Source organism: Chinchilla lanigera, unplaced genomic scaffold (genome assembly GCF_000276665.1).
Source record: "Chinchilla lanigera isolate Chin_1 unplaced genomic scaffold, ChiLan1.0 scaffold00051, whole genome shotgun sequence".
Lineage (NCBI taxonomy): Eukaryota > Metazoa > Chordata > Mammalia > Rodentia > Chinchillidae > Chinchilla > Chinchilla lanigera.
This window is the reverse complement of record NW_004955452.1, coordinates 15,336,720-15,346,752: the sequence shown is the minus strand read 5'-3', so window position 1 is coordinate 15,346,752 and position 10,033 is coordinate 15,336,720. Positions and strand designations below refer to the sequence as shown.

At 43.4% G+C, this 10,033-nt stretch overlaps 1 protein-coding gene across 7 annotated transcripts in view; it reads left to right on the top strand.

The window, feature by feature from the left end:
* The window catches only part of Meaf6 (MYST/Esa1-associated factor 6), a 21,949-nt gene that overhangs the window by 423 nt on the left and 11,493 nt on the right, over nucleotides 1-10,033 (top strand). For all 7 annotated transcript variants that reach the window (XR_262694.2, XR_262699.2, XM_005395206.2 and 4 more), the window contains exons 2-4: nucleotides 736-851; nucleotides 3,781-3,868; nucleotides 4,000-4,045. Coding sequence is in view for 5 of the 7 variants with exons in the window: in XM_005395206.2 (XP_005395263.1) it covers nucleotides 736-851; nucleotides 3,781-3,868; nucleotides 4,000-4,045 (250 nt within the window). In the remaining 2 variants the exon portion in view is untranslated. The remainder of the gene's footprint in view (nucleotides 1-735; nucleotides 852-3,780; nucleotides 3,869-3,999; nucleotides 4,046-10,033) is intronic.

Genomic DNA, 10,033 nt, shown 5'->3' with positions numbered 1-10,033 from the left:
GTGCAGACCCTGGCGGCCGTGGGAGGGGAGCCTCGACGCCCTGCCTGGCCTCGGGAGGATGAGGGAGCTTGGTACAGGGTCATCCTTCTGATGGGGTTTTCGATGGGCCGGGATGTGCTGTTTGGGAACATCTGGGGACAGGCAAGCGGAGAGGACTCATCTTGGGGAATTGGGAATTATGACGTGTATGCGGGGTCCCAGGCACACTGCAGGCTGAGCGCCCCTCGCCCTACGCTCCGGCTGGCGCGCGGGGGAGGACCCGCTCACTTGACGCTGCCCCTCCAGGTTTCCATAGCAACAGGCAGCCCTGCGCGGCGGCCTTTCTGAGGATGCGGGGAGGGGAGAGTTGCTGCAAGGCTGCTTACTCTTGCCTCTCCTGGTAGTCACACGCTAGTGAGTGGGTGTGGAGGCTGCCCACGTCCTGCCCCAGTCTGGTTCTTAACGCCCAGCTTTCTCTAAAGTATACACAGTTCTCCACGCGCGTGTGCGTGCGTGTGCGTGGGTGTGTGCTTCTGAGAACAGGCTCCATACATTCCATTCTTTCCACAAAGGGGCCATCATCCCAAAAGAACTGTCTTAGGCCTAAATGGCCTGGCTTGCTCCATATCCATTTCTCCCCAAAGGTGAGCTTGTTAGTGAGCTTGGATTTACAAGCCTAATACCAGGATTTCAGTCTGTTCATATCTGATGTTTACATTTAAAAGTCTTTTTCCCTGTCGTTGTTTCTCATCTCAGGAAACACTGGCAAACTTGGAGAGACAGATCTATGCTTTTGAAGGAAGCTACCTGGAAGACACTCAGATGTATGGCAATATTATTCGTGGCTGGGATCGGTATCTGACCAACCAAAAGTGAGTATCAGAAGCCAGTCTTCCTCTTGTGCCTTAGTGGTGTTTGTAGGACTGTATGATCGTAGAGGGAACTTTGCAGGTAAGCGGTAATAGTGTGGAAAGAGGTCTGGGCTTGAACTTGAACCGTGGCTGTGCCACTGTCTCACTTTGTAACCGTGGACAAGCCCCTATCTGTTGGAAAAGTTGGACCTGTGTCACAAGGTTGGGTGAGGTTTAAATGAAATAGGTAGTGTTGACAGTACCTGACCCAAGAGCCCTCTCTTAGTATTTTCTACATTTTAATCAGTTACTAGTTCCACCCTCACAGTTTTTGCCATACCCGTATGCCAAGTGTACCACTGTTTACATGGTGATAGTAGTCTGTAAAAATTTCTTAACTTTTGCAATTTCTGAATCTATAGAATTGAAAGAAAATAGTGCATGAACACTTGGTGTCCTTCCCCTGTGTTCACTGTGAACATGTCACTGCGTTTGTGCTCTTGCACAGCAAGTGTGTAGTCTTTCTGTAATATATACAGACACATACATTTAAGACTTTTCTAGTTTTGAAATAATTGTGGATGCATAGGAAGTTGCAAAAATACTACAAAAAGGTCTCACATACCCTTCACCTGGTTCTTGCCAGTGATTGTATTTCATGTAACTGTGGTACACTGTCAAAACCCAGAAATTGCCAGGCATTGTGGCGTGTGGGAGCAGTCCCAGCACTCAGGAGGCTGAGGTAGGAGGATGGATGCGAACTGAAGGCCAGCCTTGGCTGCATAGTGAATCCAAAAAAAAAAAAAAACCCAAAACCCAGAAATTGACATTGAAACAATGTGTATATTTAGTTCTGTGCATCTTACAGCATGTATAGACTCATGTAACCACAGGAAAAGATACAGAACTGTTCCATCACCACAAAGATCTCGATTGTGTTCCTCCTCTGTAGTTATGTCCCTTTTTCCTCTATGCAGTTTTTTTCCTGATACCCATTGGAAAGGTGGAGATATCATGAGACTACGTCAGCATCACTTCCTGAGAACAAGAACATTTCTCTGACCTAACCACAGTGATCGTATGGAGAAAATGAATACCATCATCTAATACTCTCCTTTCTTCAGATTTCCTCAGTTGTCCCAAAAATGCTTTGCTACTTTGTTTTTTCATTGTTGTTGTTATTATTTTGCCAATGCTGGGGATTAGAGTCAGGACCTCCCATGTGCTACCTAAGCAGTTCACCAGTGAGCTACATTCTCCCGCCTCCATCCCTATGGTACTGGGGATCGAACCCAGGATTTCAGCACTGAGGTACATTCCTAATGTGGTGGCACACGCCTGTAATCCCAGCACTCAAAAAAAAATTTTTTTTTTTTGACATAGAGTCTCTCCAGGCTGCACTCATATTTGTGATCCTCCCAGAGTCCACAGTGAAGGGATTACAAATGTACATCACCATGTCTGGCTTTTTTTTTCTTTTAACTTCGATTTTTTTTTTTTTTTTTTTGTCTTTTTGAGACAGGGTCTGGCTATGCAGTTCAGGTTGGCCTTGAGCTCACTTTGTAGCCCAGGCTGGTCTCAAACTTGCAGTGATCCTCCTGCCTCAGTCTCCTGAGTACTGGGATTACAGGCATGCGCCACCATGCCCAGCTTTTTTTAAACTTTGAGACAGAGTCTCCCTAAGTTACTAAATTACACAGACTGAGTTTGAATTTTCCACACTCTTGCCTCAGCCTCCCAGAGTGCTGGGATTATAGGGGTGTGCCACTATGCCCGCTGCTACTTTCTGTTGAGCCAGGATCTAGATGTATTGCATTTGGCTGTTACGCCTGTCTCTTCAGGTTTTGTTTGTTTGTTTTTGTACATGACTGAACCCTGGCCTTTTGCACTGAGTTACATTCCCAGCCCTTTTAAACTTTTTATTATTTTGAGATAGGGCTTCACTAACTTGCTCAAACTGGGTTGAAACTTGGGATCCTGCCTCAGCCTGAGATTACAGGCGTGTGCCCCCATTCTTGGCTGGTTTTTGTTGTCTCACTGTGTCACCCTGGCTAGCCTTGAACTCACAGTCCTTACCTCAGCCTCCTGATTGGTGGGATTAGAGGCCTGTGCTACCATGCCAGGTTCTCTTTAGTTTTATAATGTAGGACTGTTGAGCTGAAATTTGAGTTCCTGCCTGGGCAACATATCAAGACCCTTTTCAAAATGAAAAATTAAAAAGACCTGGGATGTATCTTAGTTCAGTCCCCAATACTAAAAAAAAAGGAGGCGTCTTTTATGCCACCTTTCCTGGCAGTCATTTTTGTTTCGTTGTGGGATTTGAACCCAGAGCCTCCCTGCACATGCTGGGCAAGCATTCTACAAACTGAGGAACATTTTCAGTCCTGTGCTAATCATTTTTATTTCTTTTAAACCGTCTTTTTTCTTTTTTTTTTTTTTTTTTTTTGAGACAGTGTCTTTATGTCGTTCAGACTAGTTTTCAACTCATGGCAATCCTCCTGCCTCAGCCTCTTGAGTCATGGAATTACAGGCATGTGCCACCTTGCCTGGCTGCGCTAGTCATTTTTAATAATAATAAGCACTAAAATAAATGCATATTAGGATAGAGTGAGGAGGGGCTTGAACTGGAGAGTGTTGCCTTATATTCTGATGATGTGTCATGTTCCTGGGTCCCCTGAGGCCCTTAAAAAGAAAATAAGTAAAACAAAGATGTTTGTGAAGTTCCTTAAAATAATCTCGCCACACACATACCATACAGTGGAAACATTTCTGTCTGTGGGCATTCTGCATAGAGATTGTTGGGGCCAATCCAAGTGGGTCAGAGGCATTTCTGAATGGAGTCTGGTTAGAAAAGAAGAGTTGAGTTCCTTGCCTGTGTGTGCAAGGCATCCCCAGTTTAAGCCACAGGCATAACCTGATGCTTATAGCAGATTTCTTCTGTATGTTTTAGAAACTCCAACAGCAAAAACGATCGAAGGAACCGGAAGTTTAAGGAAGCAGAGCGGCTCTTCAGTAAATCTTCAGTGACATCGGCAGCTGTAAGTGGTGTAGTGCAGGGGGATCTTTCTGTGGCCTGTTGTTGAGGAATGTTTCTCTTTCCCTTCCTATCTGGGAGTGGTCTCCTGAGGGCTGTGGTCACTTTTCTAGTAACCAGTGGCTTTTCTTTTAGGCAGTAAGTGCATTGGCAGGAGTTCAGGACCAGCTCATTGAAAAGAGTAAGTTCCTGTTTTTCCTTTCTTTGTCAGTTCATGTTGAAGCTACCACAGTCCCTAAGTTTAACTTATTCCCCGTGTATCTGAGGGCTGCATCTCTGTGCTCTCTCCTTTTGTTTCTAGAAGTTGGGGAGCCTTTGGGTATCGCTAATCATGCCTTTCTTTTGAGAAAGAAACTCCGTCTTTCCTGTCATAGGAAAGGAGCTTTGGCTGCTCAGACACGCAAAGCTTTGTCTTTGTTCCTCTGAAGTCTTAACTTAGGGTAGTATTTTTTTATGGAATATTTGAAACATGCCTAATAAATCCCCAGTGCTCAGGGAATTTTAAGTATGTACCTGTGGACTGGGGATTTAGCTCAGCAGCACAGCACCTGTCTAGCAAGTGCAAGGTTGTGAGTTCGATTCCTGGTACCGGAAAAAAACCAAAAAAAAAAGTATGTACCAGTGTGTTCTTAAATATAAAATGGGGAGTAGATACTATTTGCTTTGCAAACAGATTGTCATTTTCTGTATGTTAGCCAGATGATGTAATTATTTTCTAAGGTCTAGTAGTAGTATCGAAGTCTGCACGTTTGTGTTCCATCCATCCTTTCCCTTCCCCATTTCTCTCCTTCCTACCCTGCCTCCTGTCCCCTCTTCTTTTTTTTTTTTTCTTGTGGTATCAGAGATTGAACCCAGGGCCTTTGCAGTGAGCTACATCCCTACCCTGCAACGCCCTTCTTTTTTAAATTTTTTGTATCTCTGTTATCCATGCTGGGCTTGTGTTTGCAGTCCTCTTGCTTCAGCCTCCCGGAGTGCTGGGCTTACAGGGCAACACTACCATGCTGAGCTGCATTTGTCTTTGAGGCAAACTGTGTGTGCTGCTGTAGATGTTCTCCCAGTAATTGGATCACTTTAGAATATAAGCTGTTTTTGGTGTTGTAGCTGTGTACGTCTTTCTGATGCCATGTCTTGTTGTGGGATCGAGTATTGGACATTGGGGCAGAGACTTGAGGCAAAGGGACCTTGGCATTTGGGAATGAATTAGAGCTACTTAGTGACTTCAGTTGTTATCTCTGTGTACACACTTCCACATTCGTTGCTCGATCTTTAACCCCTTTTCTGATCTTCATCCTGTCTTTCCTTAAGACATTGCCACTCAGGTATTCAGACTCAAACATTTGTCTAAAAGAGTTCTGTCTGCTTCATAATTTGTCTGGGGATTGTTTTGTTACAGTGTTTCTGTTCTCTCATTCTGAACTTGCTAGGCATCTCTGACTCCTTTCTTGAGCTTCATCCATTGTACCATGTCCCTTTGGTTTTTCGTTTATTCCAATTCTCAGTTGAATCTGCTTACGTTTTTTTCCCCCAATTAATCCACGTTTAGAATGTATCTCTGTTGTAGACTAGCGAGATAGGTTCAGCAGTGTCCCGGACTTGTGCCTTGAGAGTGAGATAGAGCCATGTCTTCCTGCTCCATTTTCACGGGAGCCTGTAATCCTGCCCTGGTTTAACTGATAAGTCGGTAGGTGGTTTTTTTTTTTTTTTGGTTTTTCTCCGGTACTGGGAACCGAACTCACGACCTTGCGCTTGCCAGGCAGGCGCTTTTGCCACTGAGCTAAATCCCCAGCCCCGGTAGGTGGTTTTGTACCTGTTTATTCACACAGTGTAGGCACTTGTCAGGAAAGACCCTTAACGTCACTGCTTTGAGAAGTTGACTGAGACAAACACGTATTGAAGATGTATTAAAAATTTTCTAAAATATATGCAGGCCACCTGTTCCCCCAAAACCTACTCCAGATTGAACCCCACACCTGGCTTAAAATTGATGTTTCTTGGATTTTCCCAAAAAGTTATTTTTGCTGAATCAGACTTTGTTCCCCTAGAATATGTCACTGTATATTTGTAAGCGTATGTTGCAGATGTTTATTATCACTACTAATCTGTTAGCTCTTTGATAAACAGTTTCTCCTGAACAACTGCATGTTTTTTACTAAAAATCTTATTCAACTATTTCCCTGTTCGTGTGGTTGCTAAAATGTTTAAAGCCAAATTTGTGGTTCACCTGAGCAGGGAAATAGGAACGTGTAGCATGCATTTTGGGAATGAATGTTAGTTTTATTTCCAGTTTGCTTTTCTATTAGTTACTGTTTTACTTTCTAATTTTTGATTTATTTGATTGGATTTAATTCCTTCAATCTTGGTAGGATGCCTTGCATTCTTTAAGGAATAAAGCAGAATGCAGAGAATTATACAAATGCCAGCTTTCACTAATTCAAATTGTTAGAACCTTTTACAGGGATTCTGTTGCTTTCTCCACCCGCCGGGACTGTTACTGCTCCCTGCTGTTCTGTTCCGTCTGTCTGCCTGCCCTGCTACCTACTTATTCATGGTACTGGGGACTGAAAACAGGGCCTTCACAGTGAACTACATCCTCAGCTCTTTAAAAAATTCTTCTATTGCTAACTATGGTGGCATCAGCATGAGTGGAGGATTACTGTGAGATTGAGGCCAGCCTGCACTACATTAGTGAGACCCTGTCTCAAAACACACCCCCCAACCCCCAGCCCACCCCCCAGGCCTGGTGGTGCACGCCTATAATCCTAGTACTTGGGAGGCTGAGGCAAGAGGATCCTTGTGAGTTTGAGACCAACCTGGACTATACAGCGAGCTCAAGGCCAGCCTGAACTGCATAGGGAGACCCTGTCTTTAAAAAAAGACAAACAAACAAGCGCGCCCCCCCCGTTTTTGTTAACCATTGAGACAGGGTCTAGCTAAGTTGCCCAGGCCAGCCTAGAATTTATGATCCTCCTCTCTTCTTCCTGTCTCAGCCTCCCAGAGTTCTGGGATTACAAGCATGCTCCATCATGCTGGGGTTGTTTATCTTTCAATTTTTTTTTTTTTTTTAATCCAGTACCAGGAATCGAACTCACTACCTTGCGCTTGCCAGGCAGGCGCTGTGCCGCTGAGCTAAGTCCCCAGCCCTTCTTTTAATTTTTGAAAAATAATTTTTTTGGTATTGAGAATCAAACTCAGGGACTTGTACTTGTCAGGCAGGTGCTGTGCCACTGAGCTACATGCCTAGCCCATTTTTTTTTTTTTTTTTTTTTTTGAGACAGGGTCTTTATGTAGTTTAGGCTGGGCTTGAACTCATTATGTAGTCCAGGCTAGCCTCGAACTTATGGTTATCCTCCTGCCTCAGCCTCCCAAGTGCTGGTATTACAGACTTGTACCATCATGCCTGGGTAAGACACAATTTTTATAAACTGGAAAACCCAATAAAATTAACTGAAGACAACAGCACAGAGAAAAGAGGACAAGGCAACACAAAATAAGTAAACCGAGGTTCAAACACATGGGCTCAGAGTACCGGAGGAAAGGGCACAGGGCAGACACTCTTTTGAGAGGATAGGTGGAAGGTGCGGGAACTGATGAATAATGCCAAACCACAGTTTTAAGCAGTCCAGCGGTAGCCTAAAGCAGGGTGCACACCTCTAATCCCAGAACTCTAGGAAGCTGAGACAGGAGTTTAGCAAGTTCAAGTCCAGCCTTGGCGATTTAGACAGACCATGACTCTAAATTGTCTCCAGGTTACTTACAATGCTTAATGTGCTATAAATGCTGTAGATAGTTGTTAGAATGTATGGTTTAGTGAATATGACAAGTGCAGGTCTGTACATGTCCAGTATAGATTCTGTTTTTCCTGAGTATTTTCTGTCGGCGATTGGTTGATTCCGTAGAAGTGGAACCCATGTGTATGGATGGTCTTAATAAAATAATTTGAGGGTGAGGGTGAAGCACCTGTCTTCTGTAAAAGATGTGTGTTTGTTTCTGCTGGGCCTGGGAGACCCAGGCGATGGAAGCCAAGTATAAGTGCATGACAGGCGCCTTTGCTTTTCACTCTTCTTCCTTCATAGAGAATCTGTGCAGTGCTTCAGAATTTCTGAAAAACAAGCCTGGTAGAATGAGCTCTGTGTTTATCACACCTTTGATCTTTGATGAGAATGAAACATTTTTTCCTCTTAGAATTTTGCCTTGCATCTTAGATTTCAAGGATTTCAGAGTTTTGCACTTTGGGGATTTTGTTTTTAAACCATTCTGAAAATCTTCAAAAATGGCATCATGTTCTATTTCATTCAGCCTCGCGTGTGCTCAGCCTGTAAAGAGTGGGTTTGCATGGTCCCCGAAGAGGAATTTTATGCAAATCAATGAAGCATTGTATATTTTTGTAAAAAGAATAAAGTAAAAAAAAAGGGAACAGGCAGATTTTTATCTGATTTCCTTTAAAGAATCAGCAGTCTCCGTTGTTTGTTTTACTGGGCTTCTCTGAAGCTTTCATCAAACCAAATCTCTACACATTTGTATCATTCCAGTGGGTAAGTGTTGTTCTGGGTATCTTCCCTTCCTCCTTTAAACCTTTTGTGCTGATCATAAGTAACTGCCTTTAATAGCCTTCTTTTGAGCCAGGCTTGGTGGCGCAGTCCCAGCACTCGGGAGGCTGAGGCAGGAGGATCATTGTGAGTTTGAGACCAGCCTGGGCTACAAAGGGAGCTAAAGGCCAGCCTTAACTGCATAGTGAGACCCTGTCTCAAAAACACCCGCCCCCCGCCAAAAAAAAAGCCTTCTTATCTACTAATGTATTTCTTAATTTATTTGATATTTTGACCCAGCGTCTTGTTATATAGTTCAGGCTGGCTTTGAACTTACTATGTAGCCTGGGTTAGCCTCAGACTCGCAATGATCCTCCTGCCTCAGCCTCCTGAGTGCTGGTAAAACTCCTAGTCTGGTTTAGCCTTAATTTCTTTTGGTAAGTTGCCTTCCAAGGGTCTGGATTTATCATATTAATCAAAATCAGATGGCCTTTGCTTTCAAATAATGAGTTCCTTGTTTTTATATCAATGAGAAATAACCTTAGTATCTTCTATAATGGTAGCATCATTCATTTGCATGATTGACTTGCTCCTGCATTTTGAGATGTTACAACCTGCTTCTTCTATGAGCTAAGGAAGATTATTGTTATTATTTTTTTTTCAAATTCTCTACCACTGACTATATCCCCAGCCACTTCTTTTTTTTTGGTCTTTTTAATTGTTGCCCAGCCACTTCTATTTTTTTATTTTGAGACAGGGTTGCACCAAATTGCTTAGGCCCCCCTCTAAATTACAATCTTCCTGCCTTAGCCCATGGAGCAACTAGGTGGTATGTGCTACCACACCCAGCTTCCCTTTATATTTTATTTGCTTTTGAGGTGTGTTTTTTTGGTACCGAGAATCGAACTCAGGACCTTGTGCTTGTGCCACTGAGCTCTATCCCTGGCACTTTATATTTTAATAATAATTAGTTTCCATTGCTCCATGTCCTTATACACCACTTCCAGCCTAGTAGTTCTAAAACACAGTTTGTTCTTTGTTTAATCAGATTTTATCGGTACATTTTAGATACACATAATGATCACATTCATCATGGAGGATTTGTACCTAAAACACAGTTCTCTAGAGAAAGCTTGTCGTATGTCTGTGTCATTCCTCTGTTCAGGAAGTCCTGACAGCTTCCCTCGTTATGTCCTCTTCCAACTGTTTTACCATAAATAGTCTTCCCTCTGCTTAGAATTTAACCTACACATTTGTAGACCTCAAGACTTTGGACATTTAGTTGCATACTAGGTTCTAGACTCTGAGCCAGCACCTAGATACCCCTAGAGAGGGTAGATGTGGAGGGCAAGGTTTCCTTGAGAGGGGAAAATTGCTCTCGCCCTTGGATAGCTGATGCATTCTCCATAAGAGATACAAATGTTTGACACCTCAGAGAGAATTCCTGTTTTGCCATTGGGGAAACAGGCTCAGAAGGGCGGGCACAAGTCATTTCTCTTAACTGTGACCCCATTGTACTGTCCCCTTAGGTGAAATCTCTTAGTCTGACATTTATGACTCTTGTAACATGTCTGTTTTGTCATTTCTTAGGCTGTTTAATAAGAGGTATTGTAGGGGCTGGGGATTTAGCTCAGCGGCAAAAG